The 25,735-nt window shown below is 35.8% G+C and overlaps 1 protein-coding gene across 4 annotated transcripts in view; it reads left to right on the forward strand.

The window, feature by feature from the left end:
* The window catches only part of CTNNA3 (catenin alpha 3), a 1,725,986-nt gene extending 1,700,593 nt beyond the window's left edge, over positions 1-25,393 (forward strand). For all 4 annotated transcript variants that reach the window (XM_067025523.1, XM_059054939.2, XM_059054940.2 and 1 more), the window contains one exon: positions 23,586-25,393. In XM_067025523.1, coding sequence (XP_066881624.1) covers positions 23,586-23,873 — 288 coding nt within the window. In that variant the 3' untranslated portion in view covers positions 23,874-25,393. The remainder of the gene's footprint in view (positions 1-23,585) is intronic.
* The last annotated feature ends 342 nt before the right edge of the window (positions 25,394-25,735 follow it).

Here is a 25,735-nt window from a genome sequence, read left to right on the forward strand (position 1 = left end):
AATCACACCCAGGAGATTTTCCCCTACCCAGTTGTTCAGGATTGGGTCACATAAAACACCCTTACACCAATCATTTGTAAAGGGTAACAGACCAATGTTTCATCTCTCAATGTTGGGTAAATTTCTGCCTGAATAAAATCAGGCAGAAATTTAGTTATTAAGGAAGAATGGGGAAATGACTATTGGGTACTCAGCTGCTAGTGTCCACCACAGAAGACACTGTGGAATGTGAACCAACATGAACTGAATACTTATGAAATGTATAAAACAGAGATTATGAAAAGTAAATTAGACCTTGAATCTTAGAAGATGACCATATTATTTATTTCATATTGGTGTTACGGGGAACACCTTTGAAGGGAAATAATCTGTTTAGTCTCAGCCTCCAGTTCCCAGAGAACGGTAACTCTGTTTTTGTTTTGCTGCCATGACATGCATTCATATGCAGAACATATTTCTTATGAGCAGACACACTTCACTGAACACTGTATTGATAAAGTGGGCTTCTAGCTTAATTATTAGAAAACTAGTTTTAGTTCTTTTCTTTTTCACTCCAAGAAGTATATCAGAATGCAAGTGAGTGAAAGGATATAATTAGACAGATAACCTTGAAGCCACTCTAATCTATGGGAAAACAATAAATCATTCTCCAATTTCAGTATTTGAACTATTATTATTACCAACAAATTCTGGACCCTGTGACACATGGCACAAGTAATTGAAATGCACCACTGTGTCTGAACCCTGGGTTAAAAGCTTTCAACTAGAGGACAACCCTCTTCTTTCTCTGTGACCACTCTGATATTGTCATTACATTGTTGTATTTCCTGGATGTGTAGATGTTCAAGTTGAATAGTGAGATTCAAAAGAGAAAACCCTAGGCACCCGAAGTGGCAAACACTCGCACATACACACAACACTCAGCCCATTGTTAGGTGTGTAATAAACAGTCAAAAATCATGGTCTACAAAAATAGAGATTTACCTATAAATTCAATTTTTATCAGAAAAATCAATCATTCTCTTGATTAAGATGCAGTAGGAAAATTATGAGCAATCACATTTGGCACACAGTTCTGGAGTACAAGATTTAGACTGGGGAGTGCCATTCAGAGAAACTGAGTGGAGATCACTAACAGAGTTAAATGTTCAGGGCTTAAAAGAAAAAAAAAAAAAAAAAAAAAAAACTCCCCAGATAACAAGGAGGAATACCTCAGTGCAACATATTTGAGGGAGAACAAGAAGAGTGGGCTGGGAGGTCTCAGCCAGAGCAAAACAGTCCCAAACAAGACTTTTCACTAAATGAGCGAGCAGGGGATCTGGAGTTACAGAGATCTGGGTTTAATCCCAAATCTTCTTAACCAGGGACAAGGCATTGAAATTCTCTGAGTCATAGTTCTTAGATACCTTATCTGATAAATGGGAAAAATAATACCTACCCCCACAGGGTTATTATTAGGATTATAGATACTATTTTAAAGCATATGGTCTTGACACAAGTTTACAAAAATAGGGGTCACTATTACAACTTCCCCCTTCGTCATTCTTTTACTTTTTGCAATAACCAGTGGGAATGGAATGTTGTTGTTTAAAAAACCTTAGTAATATAATAATGATAGTGAATCAGTGTGTTTATGGTGCATTGTGCTATATCCTTAATCTGTCCTCATGGCAATCCTACAAGGTAGACGTTGTCGGTTTTCCATTCTACAGAGGAGAAAACTGAGATGTAGAGAAAGAACTTGTTTGGATTTAAGTAGTTTGTCTCCAGAGTCCATATTCCTAACCACCTGGCTCTCCTTCCTTCCTCCCCTCTCCCCACACATACCAGCACACCTATACAGTAACCTACCAACCCTGTGGGCTTTATACTTTAAATTCACACAAAAGCTAAGATCACAGTGATTAAAAAACACTCATGGCTTCATGTTTCTGCTGGTTGCCTGCTGAATTCCAGTGCCTGAGAGCTAGTTTAGCATCTACAGCTTTGGGGTTGAGGCTTGCTGCCAATAAAGTTTTCCATTTTCCAAGCAGCTGGGAGGAAACAACCAGCTGCTCTGAAATGCCTTTGAATCTCATCCCCTCAACTAAAAGACAGCTGTGATTATCTATAGAAAGACTCTGGAAGAGGGTTTTCTGTTTTATAAGACATTCTAGGCAAGATGAGAGAGATTTCTGATTTGAAAAGAGACTAAATTCCAGAACAGAACATTTTAGTATTTCCCCAATGTGGATGCTTTTCGAACCTCTGATATTTACTCAGATACAAAGTTTGTGAGTCTCAAATAAATAGAAGACAGTCATTTTTCAAAACACTTTGTTTTCCTCGAGGTACGTTTTTTACACCTGACATATTCCATGCTTCACATTTAAGATAACAGCACTATGTTGCGCCAGGCTTTCCCTGGAATAATTTCTGAAGCACGGTTCTGTCTTGTTACCTGCTACCCTTTCCTTCCAGTGTGTGGATGAAGCAATAATGGTATGAGTTAATGCTGCTGCTTCCTATCCTAGATTCAAACCACTGACACAGAACATGACTGTAATGTCTGTAGGACATAGTGGGCATGAGGCTGGAGTTGCACCCAGACCTACCACTTAAGTGAGATCACAGGAAGCATACGATATTAAAAAGGTACACAAGAGTCCAGAAAACTGGCAGTTGTTGTCTAAAGCGAGTCATGGTTTCAGTATAGCTATTTTATAGATAATTGTGAAATTCAGTTTTTAATTTTAAAATAGAGACTAATGCTATATTTTATAGAGTTATGTTTAAACCATGGTCAAATCATCAAAGACGGGAAAATCTAGGTTGCAAAGGAAATTTGTAACATGAGGTGGAATTTCAGATGTACTTCAAAATAGGAAAGGTGACATTTTACTGTCAGAAAACCACATCCTGTATATAAATATATAAAATGTATATGCTTATCTATATAATAATTTAGAGTTCATTTATGCAGTCCCTTATTCTTATAGCCTCTATTTTCCCAACAAAATAGCAAAAATTTTCTAAAGAAGCATAGGTGTGTTTGACAGCATCTTAAAGATCGTAAGTATGTAAAATCTTTGAGAGCTAAAGAAGCCAGCATTCTCCCATATTTTTTTTTTTTTTTTTTACTAAGAATAGAGGTAGGAAAAGAACCACTTGATTTTGTGTGAACATTTATTTGATTTAATGAGAGCAAAGACATGAACTTTCATTTTCAAACACACATAATGCAAAGGTAAGTTCTACGAGATTTTATGAATGAAACCATGACACACTGAAATTGAGGGGATGTGCTGGCTCGGGCAAAAATCTTATTTTGCTAGTCATGGTCACTTTTGCTCCCAGAACCTTTCTCTACCCAAGATTTTTTTGACTACTACTTTTTAGCTAGGTTTAACCAAAGGGAGCAACTGGCATTCTGTTGGCGAGCAGTCATCCACTTTTGGTGTTTTAGCTGCCTGTCATAGCCTCATCTTTTCCATTTCATTCAGTACTAGGAATGGTAATATTTCATGCTGATGGCAAATTGAGGGCTGCCTCACAGTAATCAATTTTCTGTGTTAAATTCCATGTTTGAAACACCTGAGATAGTTTATATCTTCCTCACTGGACCCTGATACACTCACTGAAAGGATTGTGATGAGCAGAACTGGATTCATGCTCATTTGAGATGTGTGTGTGTGTGTGTGTGTGCGCGTGCGTGCGTGCGTGCTGGGATGAGAAAGAGTCTTAGTACTTGCTCTTGCACCTTATTCTCAAGAAATGTTCTTGTGCTGTTCCTGGCTTTGCAAACGTAGGTAGAATTTATCCTTAGTTTTGTTCCATCCAAATCTCCAAATTCTGTGTTGTATTATTTGCCAGTTGACTTTATAGATTTGTAAAAATCATAGCTTCATTATGTGCATGTGTACATGCATGTGTAGAGCCCTACCTAAGTATCACACTTAATCTTAACAACCAACCCTGAAAGGAAACAGAAGCTCAGGGAAGCTAATTAATTTCTTCCCTGACTGCATATCTAGGATGTGGTGAGTTGAGATTCAAATATAATAGGTTACATACTACAAAAATGATTTTATTCTTAGGCTATTAGACATATCTTATTGATATTACATTTAAATCACTGAGTGATCTTTATCTAAATGTAGGAATTTGGGTCTTCCCTGGTGGCGCAGTGGTTGAGAGTCTGCCTGCCGATGCAGGGGACACAGGTTCGTGCCCCGGTCCGGGAAGATCCCACATGCCGCGGAGCGGCTGGGCCCGTGAGCCATGACCGCTGAGCCTGCACGTCCAGAGCCTGTGCTCCGCAACGGGAGAGGCCACAACAGTGAGAGGCCCACGTACAGAAAACAAACAAACAAAAAATATAAATGTAGGAATTTGGAATTTTCTGACAAATAATGAAAAGCATCATTTAATCAAGAATGCCATTTCTAGACAGCAGAAAACTTTGTTTTATGGACCTTAGCTGTGGAATGTCTGGGAAATATTGTTTGGAGGAAGAATAGAAGAGAATAATTGAAATCATGCCTATCTTTGAAAATATTTTATATATGGTTTCTGTACATAGCTCTATAACATAAATATTTCAAATAATTTTTAAAATTTTTATTTTATATTTGAATATAGTTGGTTAACAATGTATTAGTTCCAGGTGTACAGGAAAGTGATTCAGTTGTATATATATACATGTATCTATTCTATTTCAAATTCTTTTCCAATTGAGGTTATTACAGATTATTGAGCAGAGTTCCCTGTGCTATGCAGTACATCCTTGTTGGTTATCTATTTTAAATATAGCAGTGTGGGGCTTCCCTGGTGGCGCAGTGGTTGAGAGTCCGCCTGCTGATGCAGGGGACACGGGTTCGTGCCCAGGTCCGGGAGGGTCCCACGTGCCGCAGAGCGGCTGGGACCGTGAGCCATGGCCGCTGAGCCTGCGCGTCTGGAGCCTGTGCTCTGCAATGGGAGAGGCCACAACAGTGAGAGGCCTGCGTACCGCAAAAAAAAAAAAAAAAATATATATATATATATATATATATATATATATATAGCAGTGTGTACATGTCAGTCCAAACTCCCAGTCTATCTCTCCCCACCATTCTCCCTGGGTAACCATAAGTTCATTTTCTAAGTCTGTGAGTCTGTTTCTGTTTTATAAATAAGTTCATTTGTATCATTTTTTTTAGATTCCGCATATAAGCGATATCATGTGATATTTGTCTTTCTCTGTCTGACTTACTTCCTTCACTTGGTATGATAATCTCCAGGTCCATCCACGTTGCTGTAAATGGCATTACTTCATTCTTTTTTATGGCTGAGTAATATTCCACTGTATATACATACTATGTCTTCTTTACCCATTCATCTATTGATGGACATTTAGGTTGCTTCCATGTCTTGGCTATTGTAAACAGCACTGTAATGTGCATCAGGGTGTATGTATTCTTTTGAACCATGCTTTTCTAGGGATATATGCCCAGGAGTGGGATTGCTGTATGATATGATAACTCTATTTTTAGTTTTTTAAGGAAGCTCCATACTGTTCTCCACTGTGGTTGTACCAATTTATATTCCCATCAACAGTAGGATGGTTCCCTTTTCTCCACACCCTCTCCAGCTATTGTTTGTAGACTTTTTGATGATGGCCATTTTGGCTGGTGTGAGGTGATATCTCACTGTAGTTTTGATTTGCATTTCTCTAATAATTAGCGATGCTGAGCATCTTTTCATGTGCCTCTTGGCCATCTGTATGTTGTCTTTGGAGAAATGTCTATTTAGATCTGCCCATTTTTTGATTGGGCTATTTGTTTTTCTGATATTGAGCTGTATGAACTATTTGTACATTTTGGAGATTAAGTCCTTGTTGGTCGCATCATTTTCAAATATTTTCTCCCATTATATGGGTTGTCTTTTCATGTTGTTTATGGTTTCCTTTGCTGTGCAAAAGCTTTTAATTTCACTTAGGTCCCATTTGTTTATTTTTGTTTTTATTTCCATTACTCTAGGAGACAGATCCAAAAAGATATTGCTGCAATTTATGACAGAGTGTTCTGCCTATGTTTTCTGCTAAGAGTTTTATAGCATCCAGTCTTAATTTAGGTCTTTAATCCATTTTGAGTTTATATTTGTGTATGGTGTTACAGAATGTTCTAATTCCATTTTTTTTAAGATGTGCTGTCCAGTTTTCCCAGCACCATTTACTTAAGAGGCTGTCTTTTCTCCATTGTATATATCCTTGCCTCCTTTGTCATAGATTAGGTGATGATAGGTACGTGGGTTTATCTCTGGGCTTTCTATACTGTTCCATTGATCTATATTTCTGGTTTTGTGCCAGTACCATACTGTCTGTTTTGATTACTGTGGCCTTGTAGTATAGTCTGAAGTCAGGGAGCCTGCTTCCTCCAGCTCCATTTTTCTTTTTCAAGATTACTTTGGCTATTCGGGGTCTTCTGTGTTTCCATACAAATTGTGATTTTTTTTTGTTCTAGTTCTGTGAAAAATGTCATTGATGATAGGGATTGCAATGAATCTGCAGATTGCCTTGGGTATAGTCATTTTCACAATGTTGATTATTCCAATCCAAGAACATGGTATGTCCTTCCATCTCTTTGTGTCATCTTTGATTTCTTTCATCAGTGTCTTATAGTTTTCTGAGTACAGGTCTTTTGTCTCCTTAGGTAGGTTTATTCCTATGTATTTTATTCTTTTTGATGCAGTGGTAAATGGGATTGTTTCCTTAATTTCTCTTTCTGATCTCTTGTTGTTAGTGTATAGAAGTGCCACAGATTTGTTTATTAATTTCATATCCTGCAACTTTACCAGATTCGTTGATGAACTCTAGTAGTTTTCTGGTAATATCTTCAGAATTTCCTGTGTATAGTATCATGTCATCTGAAAACAGTGACATCTTTACTTCTTCTTTTCCAATTTGGATTCCTGTTATATCTTTTTCTTCTCTGATTGCTGCGGTTAGGACTTCCAAAACTATGTTAAATAATAGTGGTGAGAGTGGACATCCTCGTCTTGTTCTTGATCTTAGAGGAAATGCTTTCAGTTTTTCACCATTGAGATTATTGTTTGCTGTGGGTTTGTCTTATATGGTCTCTTTATTAGGTTGAGGTATATTCCCACTGTGCTCACTTTCTGGAGAGTTTTTATAATAAATTGGTGTTGAATTTTGTCAGAAACTTTTTCTGCGTCTATTAAGATGATCATATGGTTTTTATTCTTTAATTTGCTGATGTGGTGTATCACATTTATTGATTTGCAGAGACTGAAAAACCCTTGCATCCCTGGGGTAAATCCCACTCGATCATGTTGGATTCAGGTTGCTAGTACTTTTGTTGAAGATTTTCCGTCTATGTTCATCAGTGATAGTGGCCTATAATTTTCTTTTTTTGTGGTATCATTGTCTGGTATCAGGGTGATGTTGGCCTCATAGAATGATTTTGGGAGTGTTCCTTCCTCTGCAATTCTTTGGAAAAGCTTCAGAAGGATAGGTGTTAGCTCTTCTCTAAATGTTTGATAGAATTCACCTGTGAAGCCATCAGGTCCTGGACTTTTGCTTGTTGGGAGTTTTTAAATTACAGTTTCAGTACTTGTGGTTTCTTCCTGGTTCAGTCTTGGGAGATTGTATCTTTCTATGAACTTGTCCATTTCTTCCAGGTTGTCCATATTATTGGCATAGAGTTGCTTGTAGTTGTATGGTCCTTTGTAACTTTTTCACTTTAAATTTTATTGATTTGAGCCCTCTCCCTTTTTTTCTTGATGAATCTGACTAAAGGTTTATCAATTTTGTTTATCTTTTCAAAGAACCAGCTTTTACTTTCATTGATCTTTTCTATTGTTAGTCTCTAGTTCACTTATTTCTGCTCTAAACTTTTTGGGTTTTGTTTGTTCTTCTTTCTCTAGTTGCTTTAGGTGTAAGGTTAGATTCTTTATTTGAGATTTTTCTTGTTTCTTGAGTTAAGATTGCATTGCTATGAACTTCCCTCTTAGAAATACTTTTGCTGCATCCCATAGGTTTTGGATCATTGTGCTCCAAAGTCCAAACTTCCTCCTCAAGTTTCTTGTGATGAAAGACACAGGGACTCATAAATATTTCAAGTTATTTTTGTGTCTAATATTTCCTGTAACCTGTGTGAAACAATTAGGGTGAAAATGAGAGTTTTATCTCTCCTACATGGACCTCATTGCCTTATGATGACTCTAAATTGCTATAACAACATATAAAAAGCTGTCCCGCCTAGTCTAGGTATCATGGAATGCTTCTCTGAGAAAGTGATATTAATGTAACACCTAAGGGAAGAAGAGTTCCCTTGTGAAAAGGCTTGGAGGTGAGGAGAAATATGTGGCATATTTAAAAACTAAAGTATTTTTTAGTTAGTTTAGTTTCATTGTATGGCTGGACCTTGTAATGTAAAAGCAAAAAATAAAGTTGGTTAAAGCAGGAAGAGACAAGATAATTTAAGGCTTTGGGATCTGTAATAAAAGTTTAGAATGAAGGTAAGTCTAATGAAAATCCATCAGTGTACTGTAAAAGAAATGTTTTTTTTGTTGGTTTTTTTAATAGTTTTAATGTAGAGAATGGACTACAGGGGAGCAAAATGGATAACTGCAATATGTTTGGGGGCTCTAAGTAAGTTAGATAATGACCAGCTCTAAGGTAGTAATAGTTTAGCTTAATCCTGTCAATACCTTCCTTCTGTACTAACAGACCTTGGTGATTGACTAAGTGTTATGGGTGAAGGAGAATGGCAAGTCCAAGGTAATTTAGAATATGTTTGTTTGTTTAGAATTGAAATTCAGGATGACAGACAGTATTGTAAAAATTGAAATGAGTAGGTGGAATTCAAATTTTCTATGATTCTAGCATTACAGAAGTGTGGTATAAGTAATACTTTATATTAAAACCTTAGTAAATCAAAGAAGCATGTTTTTATCTTCAGAGGAACCAAATCAAAAGTAGTCTAAATGTATATATAACTGAGGAGGTACTAGGGAGTAAAAATGGAATAATGTAAAATATTTCATTAGCCTCCCAAAACAAGAAAGAGGAAAATAATATGAAAATATGTAGAATGAAACAATGATTAATATGATAGTTGTAAACATAACCTGAGAAACCACAACACTGAATGAGATAGATATTAGAACTATTTTCAAATACTGGTCAATAAATATCCAAAGACCATAATCTCTGAGAGAAGGAAAACAAACAAGGTGAGCCCTACATCAACTCTGGATTTCTTCCTAGAGACAATTTGTGGACTGTAGAGATGTTGCAAGAAACGAGGCCAAAAAACCAACAAAAATCCATTACATGTCAGCAGTGAAAAATTGGGGAATGACATTTTCAAAATAACTTTTACAGTAGCATCAAAAAATAATAGGGAAAAATCCATTGTCATATAAGCAAGATGTTTAAACCAAAAATGACAAACTCTCTTCATAGATTGAGAGTCAAAGTTGCCAAGTTGTCATTTCTCTCCAGCTTGATCCATATACTAAACATAATCCCCATCAATATAATATCCCAGTAGGCATTTTGTAGGACTTACTTACCAAACTAATTTGTAAATCATTTTTATATATCATATAGCAATTCAAATGACCTAAAATAATCAAATCATTTAAAAGAACAAGTTTATATTCAATATATTTTACTTCCAAACATAGTTATATAGTATTTAAGATAAAGAAAAACATAGAAATGGAAAAGAATTGCAAGTCCAGAAATGGACTCAGCCACATATGATGATCAATTTAATTTTGACAGTGAGTCCAAGATAATTCAAAGGAAAATAGTATTTTCACCGAATGGTGCTTGAAAACTGGTGGGTTATCAATAAGGAATAAGTGTACTGTACATCACTCCATAAACAGAAATCAATACAAAGTTGGCCCTAGCTTTAAACATAAATCTAAAACTTCAAACATCTAAAAGAAAATCTGATAAATATTTCATCAAATTTAAAAACTTGCACTTCTCAAGAGACTCAGACAAGAACATGAAAAGAAAAATCAGACTGGAAGAAAATTATCCAAAGGACTTGTATCCAGAATGTATAAAGAAGATGTGTGAATATTCATTAAGTACTCTAATATATCCTCGACATCATTAACAATCAGAGAAGAGCCACAGTAACATTTCACTTCATACTCACTAGAATGTCTAAAAAAAACAAATACGGCCTAGGATGTAATTATAATTTAATATTATTGCTGGTGGTAATTTAAAATGGTAACATAACTTTGGTCAACATTTTGATAGTTTCTTATAAATAAAAACATACTACAAAATAATTGTACAAGAATGGCCATAGCACTTTTTTTCATAATAATAAAAATTGTAAAAAAAAAATGCTAGTCAACAGATGATTGGATTAGTAAGTTTTGGTATACACGTAAAATTTAATACTCCTCAACAATAAACATAATAAACTACTGATACATGCATTAACATGGGTGAAGCTTGCTTTCCCTCAGCATTGTATTTGTAAAACACACAAAAAGCACATGCTGTAGAATTTCATTTGTATGCATCTCTAGAAAAGGTACATCTAATCTATAGTGATACAAAGATCAGTTGTTGCCTGAAACCTGGGATGGGGATGGGCTTAACTGAGAAGAGGCTTAAGGAAACTATCTGATATAAAACAACACTAATATAACAATACTAAAGTTTACTTTCCTGTATTCCTGACACATATCAAATTTGACCCCATGTTGGGTCATAAGGAAAGCCTCAACAAATAGTACATTTTTGAAATCATTCGTACTACAATAGTATTTTAGGTAGAAAATAAAAAGAAAACTAGTAAATCCTCTCACCAGAAAATTCAAAAAAATAAGTCTCTAGTCCATGAGGTAACTAAGAAATCAATGCTTAAATATTGAAAACATTCTCTGAGATGGAAGATGAATAAAATAATACCTGGTATCACCACTTCTGTACTGGTATTTCTACCTAGTGTAATAATAAAAGGGAAAAAAAGAGAAAATAAAAAAGAAATATTATTCATAGATGACATGCTTTGTATTCTAAGAAAATCCAAAAATCTGGAAAAATATCTAAGAATTATTAAGAGCATTTTGCAAGGTCTCTAGATGCAGGTTAATATAAACATATAAGAATATGCTCAGCTTCATTAGTTATCAGGGAAGTGCCAATTAAAATCTTAAATATAAACCTGACAAAATGGCTAATGTGAAAAAGATGGGGAAAAAGGCATAGGTGAACATGTGTTGCAGTTGGAACTCTCATATATTGCTGGTGGGAGTGTAAATTTGCAACAGCACTTTGGAAATCTGTGGATATGCAATTTTATGACTCTGCAATTGCACTCTCAGGTATCTACCCAACAAAATTTTCATATATTTGTTCACCAAAATATACATGCCAGAATATTTATAAATTTCTATTCATAATAGCCCCCAAATATGTAAAAGTCCATCAACAGAAAAATGACTAAATAAACTATAAACTCTTTATGTAATGGAATAGTATAGCAGAATGAGAATTAATTGATCTTATAAATGAAATGATTGAAAGAAACCAAATATACAAGATTACACATTAAATTACTTAACATGTGTTGTATATTTAACACATATGTAATGTTAGATATATATATTTAATATGTGTATATATCTATCAGTAGTAGAAAAAGAGGGAAAATGTACTAAGAGTTTGACTGCTTGAGAATAAGTGAGAAGTGAAGAAAATATTGTCAGGGAGTACAGAACACCTTTCAAAATGTCTGGCTATATTTTAAGATAGGGTTTCATGAACATTTAAATATTACAGTGAAGGTGGAGAGAGAGCAAGATGGAGGAGTAGGAGGATACTGGGCTCACCTCCCCTCAAAAACACATCAAAACTACAACTACATGTACAGCAACTCTTGATGAAATCAACCTGGAGCCTAGTAGAACTGCTCTTCTACAACCAAAGCTATAAAGAAAGATCCACATGGAGTCTGGTAGGAAGGGAGAAGTGGTCATTGAGACACACATCCCTAGTGGGGGACAAAGAAGAGGAGGGATATCACAGAGTAGGAGATGTTCAGGGAAAACATGGTTCAAGCTACATATTAGGCACCCCATCCCTGGGCTTTGACACTGGCAAGATGAGCCCCCTTAGCTGGTTTGAAAACTGGTGGGGATTACTAGAGGGCTGTAAGAAACCAAGACTCTACTCTTAAAGAATACACACACAGACTTGCTTATTCTCAGTCACAGCACAGAGGCAGCAAATTTAAAACTGCCTGGGGCTCTGTGCCCCTCAGCCTACACCAGGCTCCTACTGCAGACCCTCTTGCTACAGTGCTGCTCCCCACTAGTGCCAGGCAACCATTGCCAACAAGAGTGCACAAACTTGGAGAGAATGGAGGCAGCTCGGACCCCAGCCCTGCCTCTGATCAGGGCAGAGGCAGCCACTCCCAACTCTCTCATCTGTCCCTGCACACACTTTGGAGGGAGCAATGATAGCTCCAGGCAGAAAACACCATCACAGGAGCATGTATCTCTTGCCCACTTGGGAGGGGCGGGGCCAGCTCAGTGGTGTGGCATCAACCTCTCCAAACATGATCCAGTCTCCAGCCAAGGAATACACACAGGGAAAAATGAAACAAGCACAGAAGTGTAGCCTCAAGCCCCTAGGCCTCAGCCATATCTGAAACCAAGTCAGAGATGGCCACCACACCCAGGAGAAACCCAGCTCTCTCAGGGCCTCAGCTCCAGCTCCTTGGGTCTCACTCCCAACCCCAATAGGGCTATGATGGCCATTGAGCATGGGAGAAGCCACAGTGTGCACCTGGCTCAGGCTCTAGCCCCTCCAACTCTAGCCCTATATCCCAAAAATACTTTAAGAAAATTGAAATCATATCAAGCATCTTTTCCAACCAAAGTTCTATGAGACTAGAAATCAACGACAAGAAAAAAAAAACTGCAAAAAACACAAACATGGGGATGCTAAACAATATGGTACTAAACAACCAATGGATCACTGAAGAAATCAAAGAAGAGATTAAAAAAAAATACCTGGAGAGAAATAAAAGCAAAATACAATGATACAAAATCTATGGGATGCAGCAAAAGCAGTTCTAAGAGGAAAGTTTATAGTGATACAAGACCAATTCAGGAAACAAGAAAAGTCTCCAATAAAAAACCTAACCTTACAACTAAAGGCACAAGAAAAATAAGAAAAAAACGAAACCCAAAGGTGGTAGAAGTAAAGAAATCATGAAGCTCAGAGGAGAAATAAATGAAATAGACTATAAAAAAAAAAAATAAAAAGATCAATGAAACTAAGAGCTGATTCTTTAAAAAATAAACAAAATTGGTAAACCTTTAGTCAGACTCATCAAGAAAAATAGAGTGCAGTCCCAAATCAGTAAAATGAGAAATGGAAAAGGAGAAGTTATGACTGACACCACAGAAAAACAGAGGATCATATGAGATCACTAAGAACAACTATATGCCAATAAAATGGACAACCTAGAAGAAATAGACAAATTCCTAGACATGTGCAGTCTCACAAGACTGAATCTGGAAGAAATAGAAAGCATGAACACAACAATTATCAGTAATGAAATGGAATCATTAAAAAAAAAAAAAGAAAGAAAAAAAAAGAAAGAAGAAAATCCCAACAAACAGAAGTCCAGGACCATATGGTTTTACAAGTGAATTCTATCAAACTTTTTGAGAAGAGTTAACACCTATCTTTCTCAAACCATTCCAAAAACTTGTAGAGGAAAGAATGCTTTCAAACTCATTCTATGAGGACAACATTAGCTTGCTATCAAAATCAGAAAAAGATATCACTAAAAAGAAAATTACAGGCCAGTATCACTGATGAACATAATGCAAAAATTCCCAACAAAATATTAGCAAATCAGATCCAACAATATATTAAAAGGATCATACCTCAAGATCAAGGGGGGTTTATTCTAAGGATGCAAGGATGGTTCAATATCCACAAATCACTGTGATATACCACCTTAACAAAAGGAACCATAAAAAAATCACATGATGCATAAAAAGCTTTTAACAAAATTCTACATCCATTCATGTTAAAAACTCTCTACAAAGTGGGTAGAGAGTGAACATACCTCAACATAATAAAGGGCACTTATGACAAACCCACAGCTAACGCTATACTAAGTGGTGAAAAACTGAAAGCATTTCCTCTAAGATCAGGAACAAGACAAGGATGCATACTATAACCACTTTTATTCAACACAGTATTGAAGTCCTGCCCACAGCAATCAGAGAAATGAAATAAAAGGCATCCAAATTGGAAGGGAAGAAGTAAAAGCGTCACTATTTGCAGGTGACATGATATATAGAAAACCCTAAAGTCTCCACCAAAAAGCTGTTAGAACAAATAAAATGATTTCAGTAAAGTTGTAGGATACAAGATTAATTTACAGAAATCTGTTGATTTTCTATATGCACATAATGAGCTATCAGAAAGAGAAGTCAAGAAAACAATCCCATTTACAATCACATCAAAAAGTATAAAATACTTAGGAATAAATTTAACCAAAGAGGTGAAAGATTTATATTCTGAAAACTGTAAGACATTGATGAAAGAAACTGAAGATGATATAAATAAATGGAAAGGTCCCATGTTTATGAATTGGAAAAATGAATATTTTTAAAAATATCCATACTACCCAAAGCAATCTACAGATTTAATACAATCCCTATCAAAATACCCACAACATTTTGCACAGAGCTAGAACAAATAATCCAGAAATTTATTTGGAACTACAAAAGATCTCAAATAGCCAAAGCAATCTTGAGACAAAAGAAGAAAGCTGCAAGTTATCATGCTTCCTGACTTCAGACTGTACTACAAAGCTACAAAAGTCGAAACAGTGCAGTACTGGCACAAAAAACAGACACACAGATCAATGGAACAGAATAGAGAGCCCAAAAATAAACTCATGAACTTATGGTCAATTAATCTATGACAAAGGAGGCAAAAATATACAACAGGGAAAGAAAGTCTCTTCAAGCAGTGGTGCTGGGAAAACTGGACAGCTACATGTAAAAGAATGAAATTGCAAAAACAGACTTAGAAAAGAAACTTATGGTTACCAAAGGGGACAGGTGGTGGGGAGGGATAAGTTAGGAGGTTGGGATTAATATATGCACACTACTATATGTAAAATAAATAATCAACAAGGACCTACTGTATAGCACAGGGAACTCTACTCAATACTGTGTAATAACCTATATGGGAAAAGAATCTGAAAAAGAATAGATATACATATATGTATAACTGAATCACTTTGCTGTACACCTGAAACTAACATTGTAAATCAACTATATTTCAATATAAAATAAATGTTTTTTTAAGTATGGAATTATAACATTTTGTCACACTATATACAGAAATAAATTCAAAATGGATTAAAGACCTAACATAAGACCTGAAACCGTAAAACTCCTAAAACAAGACATAGGCAGTATACTTTTTGACATAAGCCTTAGACGTATCTTTTTGGATCTGTGTCCTCAGGCAAGATAAACAAAAGCAAAACTAAACAAATGGGACCTAATCAAACTTAAAGGCTTTTGCACAGTAAAGGAAGCCAACAATAAAATGAAAACACAACCTACTGAACTGGAGAAGATATCTGCAAATGATATGTCATATAAGAGGTTAATTTCCAAAACAAATAAACACCTCATACAGCTCAGTATCCAAAAAACAAACAATCCATATTAAAAAATGGGCAGAAGATCTGAATAGACATTTTTACAAAGAAGATACACCAATGGCAAACAGGCACATGAAAACATGCTCAACATTTCTAATCATCAGGGAAACGCAAATCAAGACCACAATGAGATATCACCTCACACCGGTCAGAATGGCTACCATCAAAAAGACAAGAAATAATAAATGTTGGTGAGTATGTAGAGAAAGAGAACCCTAGTTCAATGTTATTGGGAATGTAAATTGGTTTGTGCAAAACAGTATGGAGGCGCCTCAAAAAATTAAAAATAGAACTACCACACGATCCAGCAGTTCCACTCCTGGATATATATCCAAAGAAAATGAAAACATTAATTTGAAAAGATATATGCAGCCCAATGTTCACAGCAGCATTATTTACAGTAGCCAAGATATGGAAGCAACTAAACATCTATCAGAAGATAAATGGATAAAGTAGATGTGGGATGTGTGTGTGTGTGTCAGGAAAACAGAACACTACTCCGCTATAAAAAAGAGTGAGATTTTGCCATTTGCAGTAACATGGATGGACCTGTACCATATTATGCTTAGTGAAGTAAGTCAGACAGAGAAAGACAAACACTATTTTTTCACTTATATGTGGAATCTAAAAATACAACAAATGTCAGTATAACAAAACAGAAACAGACTCACAGATATAGAGAATAAATTAGTGATTAACAATGGGGAGACACAAGATAGGGGTATGGGATTAAGAGATACAAACTGCTATGAATGAATACGATACAGTAGGTAATGTACAGCACAGGGAATATAGCCAATATTTTGTAAAAGCTTTAAATGTATTATGATCTATATCACTGTGTTGTACACCTGAAACTAACATTGTAAATCAATTATACTTCAATAAAAATATAAAAAATAAACAAATACCACAGTGAAAAAGCCAACAGAAAGGAATACAATGAAGCTGCATTGGTAGATAATAATTAGTAATTGTGCAAAATCTCCAAGAAGGCAGAGAGGGAATAGAATCTAGGGTATAATTAGAAGTATCATTTATAGAGAGAAAAAGAGATAACTTTCATTTTAATAAAAATGGACAAGAATTAAGGACAAGTTCAGGCAGTTTCATTTTGCTGCTTCTGTTTTTGTTACTATTTTGTTGTTTGTTTGCTTTCTTGTTTATTTTATATTTTAAGTGAAGTAATCTGCAGAACAAGTGAGAATGTGAAGTGACAAAGGTTTGATTAGAGTGGAAGTTTGAAATAGTGTTTGGGTAGAATGGGTGCAATAATTGGCTAAAGACACAAAAGCATTGTCTGTCAGCTTCAGGTTGGTAGCCACCAATTTATCTAGAAACCCATCTGGCCAGTGAGGGGATTCTCTAAGAGAGAGTAACCTATGGATCAGTGCTGGGAACATGGACATCTGTCTTCTACTGGTTGTTTGTAGCATACAGAAGCAAGCTAAGAAATGTTTACTACTGCAGCTAGAGGGGTTAAAATGGTAGAATGATGATGATCAAGACAGGTTGAAAAACAGTACTGAGGAATGTGAAAAGGTCTATGAAATGGAAGTCCTTACATGGATTGGAGAACGGATGCTATTTAGATTTTTAGCTTCACACAACCTAGTTTCTCCTTACCTATGCTCATGCAAGCGATGAGTGTACGATGTAGGACCAACAACGGTGCTTTCTTACCCTCAGCAGAGTTCTTGCAATGCCATTAGGATGTCACGTTGAGTATTATCAGTAGATGTCTGTGAGCAGAGCTCAGAGCGCCACCTGATGCTGGAGAGAAGAACAGCACAGGCTGAAACACAGAAGGTCAGAGAACCACACCAAACCCAGCCCCTCCTGCTAGCACTACTTAGTAAAGAATCTGTGTAACTAGTAGCTGGGGTATAATTGTTATAGAAAATTAGTTCTTCAGCTAATCATTTGCCTTTAAGCCAACATGACTATAGGATAGCTAATCACTAACATTACCAATAGTATTTCTAAAATAGGCCATTTCAAATAGGATTAAAAAGCATTCTGAGTAGCCACCTGAATTGGTGTTATGTTTTTTATTATTTCCTTTTAAGATGACATAAAATGTTTTTGACCTGGAATATGTGCTTTAGAAAACAATAAGATCTGAAAATGCTTTTTGACAGGACAATATATTACAACTGAATAAATGTCATATTTCATTTCATGTATGGCCCTTTCAGCAGTATGAAATTTCTTTAGTTATTCCATACATTGATTTTCCCCCTTTCAACTTAAGTTGTCCTTTTCTGTTGTCATGATCTAATGGAGAGCTGGCAAAGGACAAATTTACAAGACGAATCCTATCAGTGGCCCACTGGAATAACTCTTCATATTCAAAGAAGGCGCTACCTTCTCAATTTAATTATAAGCTTGACGATTTCAATTTGGATGTATAACTCCATTTTGACTCGCCTTAACAAAGCCCCTTATTTGATTTTCCCATTAAGCCAGCCTGGCTCTTTAACATTTTTGAATGCAACTTGAAAAGGAGAATGTTTTCAATACAGGCCATTCTTCTAAAAATCTGTTCAGAAACAAAAGGATGTGTTAAGCAAGTATTTGGATAAAATTAGGTCCTCAGAAAAAGTTCAGGGTGGATACTAAAAACATGTTGAATTAGATGAGGTATTTTTGCTAACAAATGTGTATTTAAATATTTCCTATGGTGTACAACTACCATTATTAGTTCAATCATAAGTTAGAAAGACTATAACAGTGTTTACTTTTAAGAAATATTTAAGCTGTCACTTGTTATCTACCAACACACATATGTAATGCCCTTTAACATTACCTATGTTAACCTTATTTCCAAATACTTTAACTGAGCATTTTAAAACTAAGTACAGGTTAACTAGAAACTCCAGGGTCTGGGGACAAAATCCTGGTTTCTACTGCAAAACCAAGGCAAAGAAATTTATTTAATTTTGTTTGAGAATCAGAAAAGAAGTTTGCTTTGTACTTACAGTATGACACATTTTAAAGATGAAGTAAATGTTATACAATTCCATGTCCTAGAACCTATAAGATTTGTTTATGGTTTATCTTTGCCTTATTGATATGTTAACTGAGATCTACATTTAAAAATTTTTAAAGGTTCTGTTAGAAAATATCTTTAATCTGAAAGTCTTCAAACTGTTTGGGGTTTATGACGATGACTGAGTATTTCCATTTACTATTTCAAAATCATGCTGCTTGGAAAATAATGGAGTATAAACATTATCAAACCATCATCCTAACAAAATACATTGGCAAGTAAGATACCCTCATGTTTCTTAGTACCAACATGCATGCAAAAATGTTATAACCTTTCTAAAAACAGTTATTGAATAGTCATTTTTTAAAAATTTTAGTCATTGTATTAATGCTGGTGCAATTTCTTCAACTATACAATATCTGAAAATAAATACACGTTGGAAGTGACATATTACTGAGAGGCAGGGTTGTGTGATGGGTAAAAGTACCAGGTACTTGAACAACACTGCCTTGGCTCCAATTCCAACTCTACCATTTAATAGTTGTGTCGCCTTGAGATAGCTACCAAACCTTCTAGTTCCTTTGTTTCCTCATCTTTAAAATGGAGATAATAATAGTACTTACCTCATAGGATTGCTGTGAGTTAATTTATGTCAACTGCTTAGAACAGTGCCAACACATAGGAAGCACACAATAGATATTAGCAATTATTATAAGCTGTTATTATACTTGGGAGCCAAATCGCACACATTTGCCTTTCAAGTACTACTTTGGTGCAGGTGCTACATCCACCAGGGGTCTTTAAGTTCAGGTAAACATTGACACTTACAAGAACATCAGAGGCTGCCCTTGGCACCAGTTTACCTAGAAGGTTATAGGACAGGAAATATATTTTTCCAGGCAACACCAGGCTTTTCTCTCCACAGGAGTCCCAGGAACTGTAGTTGCCACGGCAGTTCACACAGGGGTTGGGGAGCTATCTCTGCTTTCCCCAGGTGACAGCCCAGGTGCAAAGGTATGGGATCTACATCAGTGGGAGTTAGCAACCTCATGCAAGACACATTTCTGACAAAGGTCTTGTATCCAGAATGCGGAGAGTTAGAGTAGTATAGTACAAGACATTCTGGTGTTCTGACATAACGTAGATGAGGAACTTACAAAATTTAAAGAAGGAATAATTAGCATGTCTTTCTTGGATATTCCTCTTAACTATCAATAATTACAGTAAGCTTTGAACAAAGATTTGCCAGCAAACATTCCACCCTGATGTAGTTGTTGAGGACTCTTATCACAGGTATTTAACTTCGAGTTTTGTAAAAAGATCCAGCCATTTTACGTATACATGAACAAAATTTTGACATTTTATGAGGAAAAAGAACATACCTTTTATTGTTGTTATAATCCTTTTCCGCAGCAAAGGCTTGCAGACACATGTCTAACTAGGACCAAGCCTTCTGTCTGAGAGCATTCTTAGAACTGGACAGATTTGTACGGGAGCTTAACTGAAATCACAGATTACATACCACAAAGCACAAAAGAGACATTGCAATAAAATGAACTAAGATCTGTCGAATGATAATATTGAGAAGGACTCTATTTAGATGGTCTCAATTTGGATTATTTGCAAAATACATCTTGCAGTTAGAGCTAACACTGAGCATCATCTCTATATTCATGAAGATCCTCCAAAAAAAAAAAAAAAAAAGAAGCAGAACTTATGAACTATGTCCTAGTTACTTTTAAACATAGACAATATTGAAGATCTTATTGTGACATTAATAGAACCATAAGTTCAGTTATTTTGAAACCACATCGGTATTGTAAGAATAAGCACAAGTCGCTACCATAAGAAGGATGGCTATATTCCTATTTACTATGGTGGGAGAACAGACTTCCAATTTATATAGATCACAGGCCTTTAATTTGGATCAAGATCTTCTTTATTTTTTTTAACCTCATCCACTTTTATGGAAAGAAGGCAACAGAAAGCTACTTATATGTACTTGCATTCAAAAATATTTACATATTTATATGTAAATAGCTCATTTTATGGCAAACATTTCAAGTTACATTTACTTAGAAGCCTTTTCAGTTGATGAAAGTTATTTGTAATGGTAAGAGAATTTTTGGACCTGAGTTTTATAGTCTGATTGGTTTACTCTACCAGGACTTTAGAGTAAAATAACATTCTCGCTTGCACAGGTACACTGGTGAAATTCAGAAAATTTTGTTCAAGAAATTGAACACAGAGATCCCAAAGTGGTACATTACCCTACTCAAATATGCTTTGTTTCCACAAAGGGAATTCTTTTGAATTCTTCCCTTGGAGGATTTTTCATTAAACTAAGCCTGGTAAGAGGACTTATAATACTTTTTGGAGACATGCAATTGTGCAGTTATTCTCTACGAGTAGGCCTGAGGCACTGTTTAGGCCTCAAACAAAATTTCCTACCATTTGCTTGGCTTGTCTGTGCCCCTTGCTTGTGTGGCCTGTGATTTGGCTAATAGCAAAAAGTCAGGCATCTTAGGGCATATAGCTCTTGGACCTCAAAGATCCTCATAGAATGTCTTACAAGCTTTCCTCGTGAAATAACAGTATTCTTGCAGCACTTGTCCTAATCTGTCTGCAAAACTAGTTTTCATGCTCTCCTAGAGGGATACTTTGTCCTGTGGTTTTCTTCAGTCTACTGGAGGAGAACTCCTACTACAGTCATTTAGGATTTTAAAATAAAAAGATTTGTCAGAGGCCAGAATAAGAAACCACAATGGCACAGACAGGGCTTTGCTGATTCAGTGAGGAAAGAAGACAAGGCAATTTCCACATTGTAAGTCATGAGTTTAACTTCAACATCCTTTCAAGACGACAAGTTTATGTATAAAACCCACTTGTATGGGTGGGTTCATTTGCTTCAAAAGCAAATGAAATAAATACAATCTATACATGACAAGATTACAGAGTCAAAAGGAGAATAGAATGTAAGTTTTAGGGTGGGAAGGTCAGAGGCCCTGGTGAAATCCTGCATGACAGCAGGTCCCTAGGACCTTCTTCTCCAGAAGACTTAATGGCAGCACAGAGCCCTCAGAATACACCAAATAGTTTCATGTTTGAAAGAGAAGATTACCAAGGATCCTCAATACTAATCAGGTTAATTCATCATTTAGAAAAACTTTCTTCCTACTACAGTGAGATTGGAAACTACTTTCAGAATCTAACTAGCTCTAGGAGGTCTTTAATGAAAATTGCTAATTATTAAACAGCAGATTTTAGCGTGCAGTTTGTCCACAGACTAACGTTAATTACAAAGTGTGTTATTCTATTCAAAGTCTGTCTTTTTTTTTAAAGTTGTGTACAGATTCAGAAGTTCTAAGTGTTCTCTGAAATACATGTGAGTGCTTCATGAAATCCTGTTTAACGTTTGTAAAAAAAAAAAATTTGTCGTTCCTGACACATACAAAGATTTTACATTTCTGGCTTCAGTAAGTAAAAAAGACTCAAAGATGTGTAGATTTCAAGTATTACTGCCTTTCAAATTACATATTTTTTGGTGTTACCTTCTCAAGGATTTCAGGGTTGGCATATAATGGGGCTAATTAAATGTTCCACAGAGGAAGCAGCCAGCTAGACCACTGCCCCAGGCACATAACCTGAGCTTACTACTTTCCTTCGCTCATTTATTCTGTGTGTGACATGAGACTCCTCGAACTGCAAACTGAGTACTCAGGCCAGTCAGCTGCTGATGGATTTCAGTAACTACAGAGGCAGTGTTTGAGCCTCACCCCGACAGCACACATCACAGCCAGGTGACAGTGGACGCACATCTTCCTGTGTGAGTTGTGGCTGTGGATGACAGTCTGCCAAACTAAAATAATGGAAGAGGCGTTAGTTATATAAAAATGAACCAGCTGGGCTTAGCTCTAAAGTATCTTGCAAGATTCTAGGAATAGCACCTCATTTTGCCCTGAGATGGTTTTAGTGAACCCAGAAAACATAACAACAATTACAAAATAGAATCATGTGAGAAAAGGTCTCTTTTAGAAATTGCATTGGTATATCTTTAAGCAATTTTGTCAGCCTTCACAAGAAACAAAGGAAATATTTAATAACAACAATTTGGCAGTCTACTAGGCTCTTTACACATGTTATTTAACTTCAATAAGTATACTTCTCCTATTTTATATCTGAGGAAACTAGGGTGAAAATAGTTAAATGATTTATGTTTTACTAAATGGCAGATCTGGAATTTAAACCAACTTTGACTGAAAAGATCTGTTTTAATACACTGCCTGATAGGTGTAAGAATTACGTGTTTTTAAAACAGACTCTTGTAGGTGGAATTATTTGGGAGATAGTCATGAAAATGAGTGGTATACATGCATGTGTATATGCATATGTGTGTGTGATATTTATCATAGACTATGAATTCCCTGAGAAGATTCTTCAGTTGTTGTTTTATTAAGTTACTTATATATGATATAGCTTTTACTGTAGACAGTCATTTCTTATAAAAGGGGTGAACATTAACCCTGGAAGTATGGAGATCCATTACAAAGAAAGCAGTGACCATCTAGTTCTTATGATATGATATAGAAGGTACAGAATTGATTTCACTGAAAACCAAGAAAAAAATTCTAAGCTATCATCTTAGAAAATAGAATATGGAACTACTTATGCATCAGAAGACTAGATAAATGATTAAAAATGGACTGATGTAATAATATACATAGGTATATAAAATGAGGAATAACTCATTCATTTCTGGGATAAAAACAAAGTGGCATATTTCATTTTCTGTAACATTAAATCTCTTTAAATTCCTGATTACACTCTCTGAATAATAGTTTGGTTTTTTTTGTTTTTTTTTCCTACAGTTGGACAGTGTCACCTCCCTGATCCAAGCAGCCAAAAATTTAATGAATGCTGTAGTGCAAACAGTGAAAATGTCTTACATTGCCTCAACCAAGATCATCCGAATTCAGAGTCCTGCTGGGCCCCGGCACCCAGTTGTTATGTGGAGAATGAAGGCTCCTGCAAAAAAACCCTTGATTAAAAGAGAGAAACCAGAGGAAACTTACGCAGCTGTCAGACGAGGCTCAGCAAAGAAAAAAATCCACCCAGTGCAAGTGATGAGTGAATTTAGAGGAAGACATATCTACTGAAACCACTATTCTACTCTCGTGTTTATATTACAAAGTCCTGGCTAAACACACTGCTTTATTTTTACACTTGATTAGTTCTGTGAGTTCACTAACTTAGAATTTAACTCACAAATAATGTAAAACATTGAAAGCCTAACCAACACGAGCAGCATATATATGGGATCATGCCATTGTCATTTCTGTATAGCCAGCACCTAATAAGTAATCAACAGATGCTTGTTGAATGAATGAAATCTTCAGGTGTCATTCAGCCTTTCCCAGCACAGAGAATATCTTATATTCATTACTAAATGAACACAGGAGACTCAGATGAGTCCTGTTCATCTGTAACAGTTTAAGTATACTCACCCTTTTCATTTTGAATTAAAATAGTGATATGAGCTCTTGACTTGGTTTTCAGTGGAAACAAAAGATTTCATAAAATACTTTCCCATTTAATCTCCATACTTCCTTTATCTGATGTAACCTGACAGACGTGTGTGATTCCTTCTACAGGAAAAAAAAAAATTCAATCTCTAGATATTTGTAACAACTGTCGACTGATAGGGCTAATATCCATCAGAAACTAACCAAGCTTGAGCAATCAAGTTACTTGCAGGATTTTCAAGGTCCGCCTTAATTATTTATGAAACAATTTATTAACATTATAAAGTTTACAATGAGTTTTCATGCCACAAATGTGCATTTCAGGACTCCACTGTGTTCAGCAGTTCTGCACATTGAGTTCTGGATTTAAAAAGGCCCACCAGAATACTACATACATGGAGGAAGAGTTTAGCATCCACTGGGGATATGGGCATTTAACTCTATCCCCAAGCGAGTCATGACTGATAACAGAAATGCAAGGAGTTCTGCATGACTCCATTTGTATCACCTTGCAAGTGTAATTAAAAGGAAAAGGCCAGTTTGAAAAATATTTTGTCATTGAGTAAACTATAGCTCAAAAAATGTGTGTGAATTGTACCACTGAACTCTGAAGTAGAATTAGTGGCAATGAAGCTGGAGTGACTTTAATAACATTTTTTAAAATAAAAGTCACTGAGGTCATTTTATAACTGCAGTCACTGCGCTCATCCCGAATTGAGTTCATAGTGGACTTTATAATAGTTTCAGAGTCTAGTGCATTGCTTCTCTCTTTCTACTTCTTTCTCTCTGTCTGTCTCTGGAGGAGTTAACTTTCACTTTTACCTTTGCTCATGCATAGAGTTCCCATTCACAGGATTTTAAACATGAATTTCCTATTCTACTTTATCAAAAATTATACCAAAATTGTAAGTTCACTTTGTAAAACATTTCCATCCATGAATTGTTTCAACAACCATGTCATCTTAGTTTGACTAGGTAAAGTTTAAACATGCAACATCAGTTGATGTCAGGAGGGCCAGTTTGGGTAAAAGAATGTGTGAAACATAAGAAGGCATAAAGGTGGAGAGCATGATGTGTGTGGTATCTTGAACAAAATGGTATGGGAAAGGGATTTAATTGGTCAATATGTTAATAAATTATGGGGAAAATGTAAACTTTTCATTGTAATATGTTATATTGTTCTTCCAAAATGCTAGGTTACCTGGGCTAAGTATTGATACATACACTTTCTAAGAGTGAAAGCAATAAGCTCCTGCCTGTCTTGCAGTATGCACTGGCCCACGATCAGTATTATTCTGGACAGAGTCCACTCCATAAAAGAAAAGGCAGTGCAGAAAGGAATTAGAGAATCCAGATAATTATACTGTCCAGAACTAGCTAGCTAACTGAGGCAAAACAGGGAATTTCTTTTGTTGACATGCTACCATCATTTTCTGTTCTAAGAGTAGACATTACAAGAGTTACATCTATGACACTTCCTTTTCTCAGGTAGAAGT

This window comes from Kogia breviceps, chromosome 2 (genome assembly GCF_026419965.1).
Source record: "Kogia breviceps isolate mKogBre1 chromosome 2, mKogBre1 haplotype 1, whole genome shotgun sequence".
Classification (NCBI taxonomy): Eukaryota; Metazoa; Chordata; class Mammalia; order Artiodactyla; family Physeteridae; genus Kogia; species Kogia breviceps.